Raw genomic sequence first — 14,066 nt, 5'->3', positions numbered from 1 at the left:
TTTTAAGGAACAAGCTTTAGTTTCCAACTTTGCTGTCTCAGATGTCATAAACGTTACTAGGTGTAACAACATTATCTCACTTGGATACTTGTTAAGACTAACACTATTTTTGGTAGTATCCAGTTTTCCACTGGATTCTTTCTAATTACAGTTTAGAGAGCTTGGATCTTTCTAATCCATCTTCTTACCAGGACCTTTCAAAGGTTATCATGAATGTTCCTTCGATGAGTTCAATGGAATTTTTTATATATTTTTTAAATTTTTAATTATTAATGCTTTTGATATGATTTAGCCTGTTAGAGCACTGAACCCAGATCATCTAAAAAAATTTCAAGAGAGATACAGTAGCTTTGATGACCCTGTGATCCCTAAATTTTGTTGGACCAGCGGCCTCAATAACTTAAGAGGGATAGACTTAGAATGCAGAAGAAGTAACAATCAATTTAATAATGTTCTTTAAACATGCAAAAAAAAATTGATAGCAAAAAAATAAATGAGATAAGGGAAGAGAGAATGCAAACACAGTTTTTATACTGGTTCGGAAAAGTCCGTGCCTACGTCCAGTACTCAAGCAACCCACTTGAGATTTTTCACTCCCTTTGTAAAAAACGTTTACAAAGTATGAACCACACAAGGACAATCCATCCCTTGTGTTCAGGAATCCTTACAACTTAAGAGACCCTCAGTCCCTTAATCAATCTCTTTGAATGAGAAGAAAGAAAGAAGAATTCTCTCTTGAAGAGAAGGATATTACAATTGAAGTCCATGGAGAAACTCTGAATGAATTTGCAAGTGTTTTCCCAAGAGTTTCTTTTGAGAGAGCATTTGGCAATGAAGTTCTCTTGGAATATCTTTCTCATTGTCTTTTGAGAGGATAAGACATTTTGGACCATCAAAACTCTCCCTCCAAAATTCGTGCCCACGTCACCTATTTATAGGCCTTTGATGACCATTCACTAATCCAATAAAAAGATGTGACTGTTGGCAGTTTTTCTAAAAACTCTCCACTGGTAATCGATTACACAGTTATAATTTGAAGGGTCATGACTCTTGAATTTAAATTTCAGGAGTTTCGTTGCTGGTAATCGATTACAAATATATGGTAATCGATTACATGCTCAAAATTTAAATTCAAAACCCTTTTCAACAACTCTTTTTCAACCTTCCCTTCCAGTAATCGATTACACTTCCTGGTAATCGATTACCAGAGCCTTGCATGACTTTGAAACCCTTTGTTTTGAGACAAGGCTTGATCTTTAGTGAATCTTGAAACAAGGCTTTGTTTGTTGAAGCAATCTTGAATTAATCTTGAAGTAAATGCTTATCCTTTGAAGCGGCCTTGTTTGATTCTTCTTTGGTATCATCAAAATCATCATACATTCAAAAATTCCACTATGGATCGCACTACTTAAGTGCAGGAACAATAGGTCTCCCTCCCCTTTTTTGTTTTTTACTTGAGTAATTTAGTATGTAGACTTTTTTATGCTGGGTCTTTGGTTTATTTTTTTTACTTTGTGAATTCTATAATCAAATTTGTCATCAAAATATTCCTCTCCATCCTCTACATGGAGCTTAAGTGGTTAACTTGGAGCTGATGTGAAGTTTGATTTTGTGGCATGAATTCTACTAACTAAATCATTCACAAAAATAAGTTTTTAAATGTCTTCTACTAACTAAGTCTCACATGTTCCAAACTACCTCCAATAAATGACGTGCGAATAAGTTTTGCCTGCATTATGTCAGTATGTTGGAAACAGCAGTTGTAGAATCATATGAACCTATGTCATTCACAAAGAGAGAGAGACACACACACACACAGAGTATTGATTGATTTTGGGGTAGATGATTTTTAAAGGGAAACCATGTAGATTTATAGCTATGATGTTTTAAATTGTGAATCATGTTAAGATAAAACAAAATGGTTTTTGGCTTCCAAATAATACCAATCCTAATACATTAAAATAAGGTTGGTTTACATTTAAGTAACGCAACAAAGTCCAAATACAAAAACACGCCTCCCTTAAGCTGATGATAAACATAACTAGTGTGCACTTTAATGTTGTGCTTTTCTCTTTTATTTTTTTGTTTTATTTTTCATTGTTAGAATATGCTTTTATCTTTTTTTTGCATTAAATTTCCCATTTCTTTGCTGAGTCATAGAATAAATCAAAAGCATGATGATTTTTCTCTATTCCAACATAGCAAAAGAAAAAATCACCCAGTATTCAAATGACATCGTTTAATATGGTTGTATTTTAGTTGCTGGTTTTGCATCAGTTAATAACTTTTATGTTTTACAGGTTTTGTATCATCTTGTTAGGGTTGAACCATTCACTACCCTTGCAATCAAACTACAAGGTGGAAAATTTGATCATTCAGATCTAATGTTTTCAAATATTTCTGCTACATGGAATGGAGTTCTTAAGGGCATGAGTGATGTGAAGGAATTGGTATGTGTTTACTTACTTACATTACAATGATTGGTTTTCTTGAATTATTTTATATAAAATGTTTTTAGTACATGGATTATATATTAAATACGTTTAGTTGTCATTAGAGGACGTGAATGTGTTTAGTACTTACCTTTTAAATGCTCATCATGGTTTAGTTGAAACTTTTATTTTAAGCTCTTTTTTCTCTTTTAATCTCAACTTATTAGGTTCCTAATCTATTTTATCTCCCTGAGGTCCTCACAAATGAAAACTCAGTTGATTTTGGCACAACACAATTGGGAGAAAAGCTTGGTATACTCATTAAGATTTTCTGCACAAGCATAGGATGGCTTTGGAGAGTGAGTATGTATATGCTCATTTACATGAGTGGATTGACCTCATATTTGGGTAGGTTTTCTTCCTACTTTTCAGTTTCTCCCTTTTCTTTTGGTGTGTGCACCTGCTTAAAAGATTCCTTTTTTTTATTCATGATTTTCATTTTTCTTAAGTTATCATTTTCAATATAGATATATATAACATTCCTTTTTAAATTTTGACTTTATTTTAGTCCCTTGACAATTTGCATTTGGTTACATTAATAATGAGTTTGACCATGTAGGTATAAGCAACAGGGCAAAGAGGCCATTACAGCAAATAATGTTTTCTTTTATATTACATATGAAGGGATAGTGGACATTGATAAAATATCTAACCCAATATGTCTCTGTTGCATCTCCATATTTTCAATTCATTTCGTTATTTGAGTAACATGCAATTCCAACTCCCAGGAAAAAAATAAAAAACACTCCTAGCTAAATTGTGTGTTGACTCGTTTTCTTAATGAGAAAAGGAAGCAATTCAATATTTTTCTCTTGTAATAGTAAAGGCAGGAAAAATTGAACTGACCATTGATTCATAATAGAGCAAGGGTAGATGACAATCTATTTAAACATATGTTATTGTTGGTGGATAACTGCTACAAGCTTTTTCTTCTTTTGTTTGTATAACATTTTTTTTTGTTTTATTTGCCATTATTAACTATATGTGAATGGATTAGCAAAAGTTAATGGCATAAAAAAATGGGAACTTTTAGGCTCCATTAATTTTAATGCGTATATTTTTGTAAAGTATTTACAAAATTCCATCTTAATAGCATCTTAGACCTCTACAAATAATTTATCCATGTTTATGTAACTTATTACTTTCTTCTATGCATGACAAGTAAAGGTGCAACAACGTGCCACACAACATTAGATTGCTTATTTTGGACAAACTCCATCCCAACTTTTGATTGTTCCTCACTTGAAGAGGAAGTCATTATCAAAAGTTTTGCATTTGCAGGTAACTTTGGTCGCATTAATACGGACAGTGACACCTCTATTGATAAAATTACTTCTTTTTGAGTAAGAATCTAGTGTATGCTTGAGTATGCTTCCCTGTCTTCTTACCCTTGTGTTCTTTGGCTTTTTGTAATGTGTCTAGATTTACATACAGATTAGGTGGAAAAGTAATTAAATGGAAAGAGAGAAATTATGATTCCTTGTACTTCTCTTTTCTTCTGTTTTAAAATATATTTTTTTATAATCCTTGAAAATATTGGTGTTGAAATGATGTCCATTCTTTTAGTGTTTTTTTCTTCCTTTTTTTAACTGTCTCATTCTTTCAGTCAGACCTATTTGCATGGATAGGAACTAACCTTTCAAATTCAATCCAACCAGAATTCATTAGATGATTTACAAGCCCCCGAGCCAAAGACACCCCCCTTGGCTCCCGGTAACTTTACTCTCAAAACATAGTCCTCACTTATTCTTTCCCCTCAATATATCAAAAACCATCTCATTTTCTGTTTGTATAACTAAACTAACTCCAGCCTTCCCTAATAATGATTCCCATAAGGTGGTGCTAGCCTTTAGGCACTTGGGCCTTGGCCGTCCTAGTGTACACCTTAAGTGGTTTCTCAATTGTAGTCTATCCAAGAACCATAGGAAACAAACATCAATCTCATGAAACTTTGGTCTTTAATTGAGTTGAATGATGTTGCATGATCTATGTAGTTGACATCACCTAGTGGGATAAGGCTTTCTTATTGTTGTTTTGTGTGTGTGTGTGTAAGGGGTGTATCAAGTGGGAAGTCTCCTCACTTGTTATCATGAGAATGACAAATCTAAAATGAAATGCATTGATCAACAAACAAATAATGTGCTAGATCATTACGTCTTTTAGGAAAATTGATGATATAGGCATTGTTCATAGGGATGTAAAGCCAGCCAACTTAGTGGTTACTAAATGAGGGCATATTAAACTCATTGATTTTGGTGCAACAATAGACCTGCGGATTGGAAGGAACTATGTTCCCAATCGTACTCTTTTAGATCCTGACTACTGCCCCTTAGAATTATATGTACTCCTTTAAGAAAAACCAAGTCCACCACCAAAGCCAATTGTTGTTTTCCTTTCACCAATCCTGTGGCAGGTTTTACTACTTATATCCCATTTATGCTCTCAAAATATAGTTCTTATGTACAAATATTAATTTTAATGAAAAATATAATTATGGTCATCAACAATTTTATCAAATTGGTTAAAGCGGCATATCAGCCAATATCTGTTCGCAAACAATATAATTGTTCTATAAATTAAAATTTAAAAACTCCTAGTTAAGAAACTTGTAATTTAGGAAGATTAACTAAAATATTGGTTAACATGTTAATGACATACTGAGTGAATTAACTATTCTTACACTTGTCCATATATACCTATTTTGCTCAGGAAGTGCCAAAATGGAGTAATAATAATATTGTTACAGTTAAACAACCTTGATTTGTTTGATATATATTATATTGGGATTGTACTTCTGCAAATGGCAATACCAAGCTTAAGGTCTCCTGCTACTTTGAAGAATTTTAATTTGTAACTAAAAACTTGTGGATATGATTTGAAAAAATGGAGGGACTATACTCGCCTCCGGCCTGAATTCCAAATTCTAGATAGCCAATCTGGTAGAGCGTGGGACTTAGCAACAAAGCTTGTATCCGAGAAAGGTTCCCTAAGAAGAGGATGTTTATCTGTCACTGCTGCTCTACAACATCCTTATTTTCTTCTGGGTGGTGATGAAGTAGCTGCAATCCTTTCAAAATTAAGCTTGAACAAAAACTGAGTTGCTAAGCAAAGTGAGTATATCGTTACATTTTCTGATTGTTTTATTTTTTTTTACTCATTGGTTATCTGTCAAATTTTTGTAGTCACGCTTGAGCAGATTTTTTTTTTGTTCCCTCCCTTGACAAGAAACTAAGAAAATAATTTACAATGAATATGAAACTGTGTTTTCTATTTGACTTTGTTAAACTGGATGAAACAAAATCAGTAGTGTGAACCACTTGCAATCTCTGCACTCATTTTTGCATCATAAGGTGATGTAAAGGTTGGCGGTTAACCCAAAAGGTAGTCTCTCAGTGTAAAACAACAGGTTTCTTTAGGTCTTTGGTTACTGATAATATGTCAGCATGGTTTAGTCATTTATTTTTTGTTGTTTTGTTGTGTAAGAACTAAGAACCACATATCACTTTTCATTGAAGCCATATGAGGTAATATTATTTCTGAACATTTATTTTCATTAGAAGGGGCATAGTTGAATTCAAAGTTGTCCCACACCAAGCCTGCTTAGATTGTCAATTAACAACTATCAATTATAAGTCCATTAATGTAAATGTATGTCATAAAAGTAGTATGGGACAGGTTAAATAGCATAAAACTAGTCCCTTTTGTAGATATTTCATGAGGTACTTGTTACCAATGTTTTTCCTTTTTTGAGTTAAATTGAACACTGCACCTACTCCTTCTATTCCTATGTTGTGCTGTCTAAGTTTATGTTTGCCTCTTTTGTTATTGCAGAAAATCAAAGATGAGTTAGACACGGATGCACGACTCATTTTGTGAGCCTGGATATGAGTTTTAAATTTTAAACTTGATTCAAACAAGAGGAGGTTAGATGTATTATTGAACATATGTACAAAAATAATTTAATTTTTTGGGTTATTTGTAAAATAATTTTTGAGATTTGATGTTACATTTGATGTTCCTAGATATTAGTAAAAGATTTTGTGTATAACGTATTTCAATTTTGATGAATCAATGGTTTTAATTGTTGTAATGCAATAGGTGGTAGTGAAAGAAAAAAAAGTTAAAAATAAGAAAAACCATTCTAAGATAGTTTTGATGTAAAAACCGTCTTAGAATGTAGCACATTCTAAGATTGTTTTGACGTCAAAATAGTCTTAGAATGTGGTACATTCTAAGATGGGTAGGGAAGCGTCGTCATAGATGCTTCCACATTCTACGATGTATCCTACGATGATGGCTAATAACCGATGTAAAAAGTGATTTTCATAGTAGTTTGTTAGTCGTTGTTTACGACTAATTTTTGTATTGGAAAATTTCATGAAATTTATATTTTTTCTCCAATTTATGGTTCTTTTTGTAGGTTTGTACATATTTTTATGTTTAGTTTAATTTTACTCAATAGATATTTCCAATATTGTGAATTAATGCGGTTCAACTTCAGTTTCAGGCTAAAGGATGAAGAAGAAGAATGTTGAAGCAGCTGGTGTCTCGCTAAGCGAGGTACATGCACTTAGCGAGTAACATCCGCTAAGTGAGGCACTCAGCTCACACTACTAGAAAAAACACATTCTAATTCGGTTGTATATAGCATTTAACGACGGTTTTTAACCGTTGTAATATAAAGCATCATAGAAGGTAAAATAGCATTTACGATGGTTGTTGGAACCGTCATTAAATGTTGGTTTTTTTACGACGGTACCTTGGTAACTGTCTTCGTATGTCCGTTTGTATTTACGATGGTTGTGGACAATAAGCGTCTTAAAAATGATTATTTTCTAAAAGGTAAACAACAACGGTTATGGCGGAACCATCTTTATATATGCACTTTTTTTACGACGGTTTTTAACGACCATCTTAGTATGTTATGGGCTTTTACGACGTTTGCTGAGTAACCGACGTAGATGCTCATGTTTGAAGACTACATACTAAGACGGTCTCGTATAAATTTTTTTGTTGCAATCTTTAAATAATACGCACATTATGCCAACCAAAAGTATCATCATCATTCCCAATAATTATAAAATCATTTAAGTACATATGACAAGTGTGAAAAAATCATTTAACTATATATATATATATATATATATATATATATATATATATATATATATATATATATATATATATATATATATATATATATATATTGGACCATTACAATACAATAGAATTTCTTAGCTTCATGCATATATGTATGTAACAATTTTTGTTATTAACAATATTAAATTCAAAACAATTCAATTCATTGAACATAACTCAATCATGTTATTAGTATGAAATATCTATAAATTTTTATTGATTATAATTAATTTTTATTAAATAACACTTACCTGATTATTTTTAATAAAAAAATTTCTTCTAATTATATTTTTTAATTTACAAAATTTAAATTCTAAACACTTCTTAAAAAAATTAAATCCAATCTCACTTAAATCAATTAATTATTATTACCACAACTTCATTTATTTCTATATAAACATGGGTCGATAAGCATAATACCTTGGGGGCTACAAGAACAAGAAGTCAAATTTTTAATTGCAACAAAATAAACTATAAGAAAAATTATGTGCACATACCTAAATGGTGGAAGGCATTATTATCGTGTAGTGGGTGTAGTCATCAGTTTGTGGATATTTTATGATTATTTTTTCATTCATATTCTTATGCCACCTAGTAAATCTTTAATAAGTTTGTTGAATCATAAGCAATTAACCATGTTGACTATAAAGTTCAAATGTTCAATTACCGATAGAGATCAAGTTCAGTTATTTTTGGGCAGTTACAAGCAATGTGTGCCAATCTTATGTTTGATATGTTTGTGCATAATCCTAATTTAAATCTTACAAGTTCCGAGCATCTTGATAGATATCTTAGAGTTGCACAAAACAAAAAGTTGGAAATAAATTAATCAGAACCATTTGCAATTTTTAACAAGATAGATATATTATTTAAAGATAAAGATTCCATACTTTACCTATGTCATCAACACTAGAGCAATCAGTAAGATCAAGCTCTTCGAGAAGCGAGCAATTTAATCCAAGTTGATAAAGACAATTCTCAGTCACCATATCTCAACATTCTAGCTTCAGACTGACAAGGTTTGGACAACAATTTGCTATAGTAGAGATTGCTGCATGAGAGATGAACCAATAACAAGTCAAATCAAGCATCTTCAAATAGCCACAGGCAGATACTACGTGCACAATTCCCCTGTTGGTCACTCCAACACATTTGCTTAAACCAAGTTCCACTAATAACTTGCAATTGGTGCCAATAATTTGGAGGATAAAGTCAAAAACTCGAACACCATCAATTGTAATTATTCTCAGCTGCTTTAAATTCTCAGGAATTGAAACATTGTGAATATGTACATTGTTGTGTGGCAATACATAACCAAATCAATATCACTTGTTGTTTTCAAAGTTGCTATAATGTTATAACTCAAGTAATGTTTAAAGAAGCACAGAACATACCTGCAATAAACTGGGTGAATGCTATATGCAGGAGCGTTCAAGAATGTAAGATTTGAAACTACCACGTGATCAGATGCCACTAATTCAATCAGATGTGGACGGCTGTAGTTCAGGGAATGAGAGCTAAACAATTCCCACCAAGCCAATCCCATGCCATCAATGTTTCCATCATTACCTAGTAATACCCATTAAGATATGAAATTTCGAGCCATAAACATACCCATCAAAAAGATGGAAATTTGAGGAAGGGGAGGAAGGAAAAGAAAAGATGTTGGGAGTGGAAAAAACCTGTTATCACCATATCATGTAACATGTATCCGTTAATCAAACTCTGATATCTTCCCCTAGGAACTTCAACTCCTCGGCCATAAGAAGGTAATGGGTCAACGACTTCCCAGTGAAATGGATCCTATCAAAGTAAAAGGCCAAGAATAAGAAAAACCACTTGTCAGTAAGAGTAACCCCAAACTGGAATATGTTACATGTGCTATCCTTAGTAAATGGACAATGATCAAAAGTCAGTAAAAGAAAAGGCCAAAGGTGAAATACCTGAGATCCAAGAATTACAACACCTTTTTCCAACAAAAGTGTGAGATGGCTAGTAAGATTGAAACTTTGAGTCAACCATGTTCCCGGTGGCACATATAATTGAGCACCACCCTTGTTGAAGTTAAGGACTTGAGATAGAAAACGACATTCTGGAATGCCAGTGTTCAATTTTTACCATCCCCAACTGCACCAAACTCCAAGATGGAGACAATGTACGGTCTTGGCTTTAGAGCTGGATTAATCTCACATTGTCTACCACCACCATCACCATTAACTCTGACTTCATTGCTCAACGCCAACAGCAAGAGAAATGCCACCTGAACAATTATTTAGGGAGGGAAATCAAAACATTGATTCTCACTAGTCATCCAACAAATTAATTATGCCCAAGATTGATTCAAGAAAGATAGAGATACAAAAAGATTTCCATTGAAGCCTACCATGGACCGCAACTACCATTGCATCTAAAAGGAGCAAGACCAAAGGGTCCAAATCCAAATGGAATCAAACACGTAGCCCAATGGGATACACATGTACACTAATTCAACCATTTAAAATCCTACCAAAGATTTAAAATTGAAAAAAAAACAATCTTCCTTCACTGTTATGAATCCAAAAGCAAAATAAGACAATAAGCCCAAGAATTTCATAACAAAATCAAGAAGAGAAACATACGTACTAGCATGTTCTTTGGTCAAAACTTCTGACAGCACAATGCAAGGGATATAATAAGCAGAGCTAGTGCGCAACCACCAAGAAAGAACCAAAAAAAAAAGAGTTACAGGGGCAGAGAAAGAATATTGAAGGAGAGGAACTAGAAGCAAGGTGAAGAGAAGGACAAGGACAGCTTTATGCAAGTTAGTGAATATTATAAGCATTAATCATGTAAATGACAGAAAAGGAAAGGATTAATGGTCCTTTCTTCTATGACATGTACACATGCTTTTTTTTATGTGAGGAATAATATATTTTTCATGTTCAGAATAGTAAATTTATAATCATTAATCACGTACTAACTAGTATTATTTTTTCCGAATAAGTCATGGCACATTTCATTGATATTGAAAAGACCAAGCTGGCATTATAATCCCGGACAAGTTGTTGATTTTTTTTAAGAAAAAAGAAAGGTACTATTCCAAAATTCCAATCTAAAAAAGAGCCCAGCTAGCCCAAGATTGATGCATTTTATAATCCAAATTGATGGAAGAAAATTTGAGTTACATTACACCATCTCAAAATAAAAATGAATATTGTGTTTTACACGCAGACATGACTACAACCTAGTGATCATCTAACTGCCTAGCATATATGCATCTTCTTTAATTTTATTAAACACTTCTCTTGAAATTTTTTAATTAATTGTCTAGCATATATACATTTTGAATTAAACGTTTTTTACTTTAACTAAACCTAGTTAAATGTATACTAATTACAAGCGAAGAATAATGTCTACTATATAAGTGGGATGGTGACTTCTTATATGTATCCTGGATACGCCATAAATATGTATTTAAAACTTACAGAACTTATATACACTAAAAATAAATTAAATATCTTACAGAACTTAAAATTGAAAAAAATGTATTTATAGCAATTAAAATAAAAAAAACTAAACTTAGTCACGAACAAAAATGATAAATGGTTAACTTAAATAAAAATAAATTTAAGCTTATATAATTATAGATAGAAAGATAAGTAGCAAATATAAGAGTGCCACGACAAAGTGCCTTTTGTGCAGTCCAAACGTTTTTTGTTTGATAAGGCCGAGGGTACTAGTGCCAGAAAGGCTCTACTATCACTACCACACTAACATATGCACATGCATATATTATATATGATCTTACCCTCCTGGACAGCCAGTGTCCATAAATGGGAAAGAGTAAATTAAAGCAAGCTTCCTGTCAAAAAAGTGAACCATATTGACAACACTAACCTTGTGCGTCATGTACAGAATAGCTAGAGTGTACAAAATCAACATATAGAGTTTTCTCAACCTGTTATTGGTTTGAGACCTAACCTTGTGTAATTTTATTTTGGTGTTTTACAGAAGGTAATTCCATGATGCTCAAAGATCTAATGGAAGAAAAGTAGTTAAATTTGAATCAGCCACTTTTATCAATGAGGAGTTTCTCATCAACATTGGCCTCTGAAACAGACCACAAAGGCAAAAGTGACAACTCATTAGCCAGACTTCCACTTCCTCCTGCTTACAAATTAGAGTTAAATTCAGTTCCAGAGAGGAATGCTGGAAATGTTCCTTTTGAGTGGGAGAAGGCACCAAGAAGACCAAAAGATGAAAGCAAATTACAGACACAAGATTTTGAGAAGCCTCCCTTCACTTCAAACTTTCTACTTGGGAGGGTATCAAAAACTAAGCAACAATCACTTGCTGAGACGAGAACTGGAAGCACACTTTCCAACTCTCAAAGTGTTGCATCCTTGGACAAAAAAGCAACAAAACATTCAAAAGCGGAAACTAGGGAGAAAGAAAGTTCTGGTTCAAATGATGGAGATGAGGCCTATGAAGATGCTCGTGACTCACTTTCTAGGACTGAATCATTCTTCATGAGTTGTAGTGTGAGTGGCTTGAGTGGATGGGATGAACAAGAGGTACAACCATTTGGAAGTTTCTCAAGTGATCACCAGAAAGGTCGCAATTTCATGATTGATAGGTTCTTGCTTGCAGCAAAGGCAATGACATCAGAATCTCCTCAATATGCTTCCAAGAAAGCACATATTGGACAAGAACAACAAAAGCAGAGAAAGAAAGAAGTGAATACAGAAAGTCCATGTCCCATTAACCAGCATAGGCCAAAAGCTTTGCCATATTACACTCAAGATATTGATGGGGAAGAAAGTGATGATTGCAGTGAATATGAAAACTACACAACTACAACTTGTGGCCTATGTCCTCGGTTCTGCCTTTTGAATCCAATGCCTGGATTAAGAATGGTGGAAAGGGTTCCAACAAATGCAGCTCATGGAATGCAAGCTAAATCAGCTGCTTCTCACATTGGATCTTCAAAAGAGGTATTAATTTGTGTGTCATATTGCTGACTATAGTTACTTGTTGCGCATTATGTGCTTTATGACTTGTGTTCCCTTGAATCTGAACTAATTTTGCTCTCTACATAGCATACATATTATAGTGTCTATATCTTGTGAGAGTTCTATGAATGGAACTTCTACTTAACAAGCTGGGTTGTTGGATATGCCACTTGATTTAGTGACATTTTGCTTTCTTCCTTGTCCTCATCAATCGAACACCTTTATTTTTAATATTTCATTAGCAAATCAAATTGGTAGATAAATGATTAATTCTGTTTTGTTATAATTTAAAGGTTGAAAGACGGCTTTTTCATTCTTGTCCTATAACATTTTTAATAGTAGTTGGTTGCTACATTATATTGAGCCATGCCAACCATGTATTGCTAAATCTGCTGACCAAGAACCAAACCTGATATACATATTTACTTAGTAGGAACAAAGGGAAAACTTCTCCAAAGAAATGATTAATGCAGAGAAGAAGGAAAAGGAATCCTATTAAAACAAACAGAAAATAGCAGGGAAGAAAAAAAAAACAAAATAGGATATTATCAGCGAATGAAAAGTGTTCTTAGTATCTCTAAGCATCTGATATTGAAACCACCTTAGAGTGAAACCAACTGGAAGCAAGAAATGCTCAAACACCAATATACATATTATTTTACAGTTTAGAACCTTACAAATAGTGACAATCACATTGTAGGTGGATCACTAATTCGGATTCTTAGCTAAGTCTGAGCTTTTGATCCATTATTCTTTCCCTCCAAATCTCTACCACATACTTTCCAAAAATGATAGGAGAGACACACATCATTCTAGTAAACTCACAATTGACATTAAACATATTGAGGATAGAAACTAATTAATGCACTGACACTCATTAAAACCCATCTCTAATGGATACAAAATGATACTCTCCGACACTTCTGGCAGTCTAAAGCTCACCCTTTTCTTCACCTTACTACTTTGGCTTCTAGTCAATGGATTAAACCCCATTTTTCTTCACCTTAATTCGTGATAGAATATCTGTCTCATGTTGCACGAGGAGGCATTCACGAATATCCTTTCCTCTAAATTACTTGCCCCAACCCAATAAAAGAAAATGTGAAAAACTAGAGACAAAGTGCCTTTTCCTAACATTGACTAAAATAATATCCTTGGAATCTAAATGCTCCTAATATTAAGATAGAAATTAATGGCGTTATTCAATGTAACAGAAATTAACCACATATTTACTGAGGTAAGTTAGGTAACTAAAAGGGGAGTTGGTTAAAAGGGGGTACCAAGACAGGAGTAGCTTGTATTTTGGGAATTCAATACAAGGGAGAGTTCCAAGTCTACTGAATAGCTAGAGTGTAGAGAAGAAATTTATTCTATTATACATTGTTGATGACTGTCCTATATCAGATTGATACTTGTCATTGGGTGTAGTGGTCCATATTAAATA

General features: G+C 33.2%; 1 protein-coding gene across 1 annotated transcript; it reads left to right on the top strand.

Annotated features, from left to right (window-relative positions):
* Nucleotides 1-11,692: 11,692 nt before the first annotated feature.
* On the top strand, nt 11,693-12,631 carry LOC114391483. The gene has a single exon (XM_028352491.1). It carries the CDS (start codon nt 11,693-11,695, stop codon nt 12,629-12,631), a length of 939 nt encoding a protein of 312 aa, XP_028208292.1.
* Nucleotides 12,632-14,066: the final 1,435 nt, after the last annotated feature.

Source organism: Glycine soja, chromosome 17 (genome assembly GCF_004193775.1).
Source record: "Glycine soja cultivar W05 chromosome 17, ASM419377v2, whole genome shotgun sequence".
Classification (NCBI taxonomy): domain Eukaryota; kingdom Viridiplantae; phylum Streptophyta; class Magnoliopsida; order Fabales; family Fabaceae; genus Glycine; species Glycine soja.
Note: the sequence above shows the minus strand (reverse complement) of the source record. Positions and strands in the feature narration are given on the sequence as shown.

Bases quoted from the DNA above. Each gene is read 5' to 3' on its own strand.
- LOC114391483 (XM_028352491.1), top strand. From the start codon at position 11,693: ATGAGGAGTTTCTCATCAACATTGGCCTCTGAAACAGACCACAAAGGC.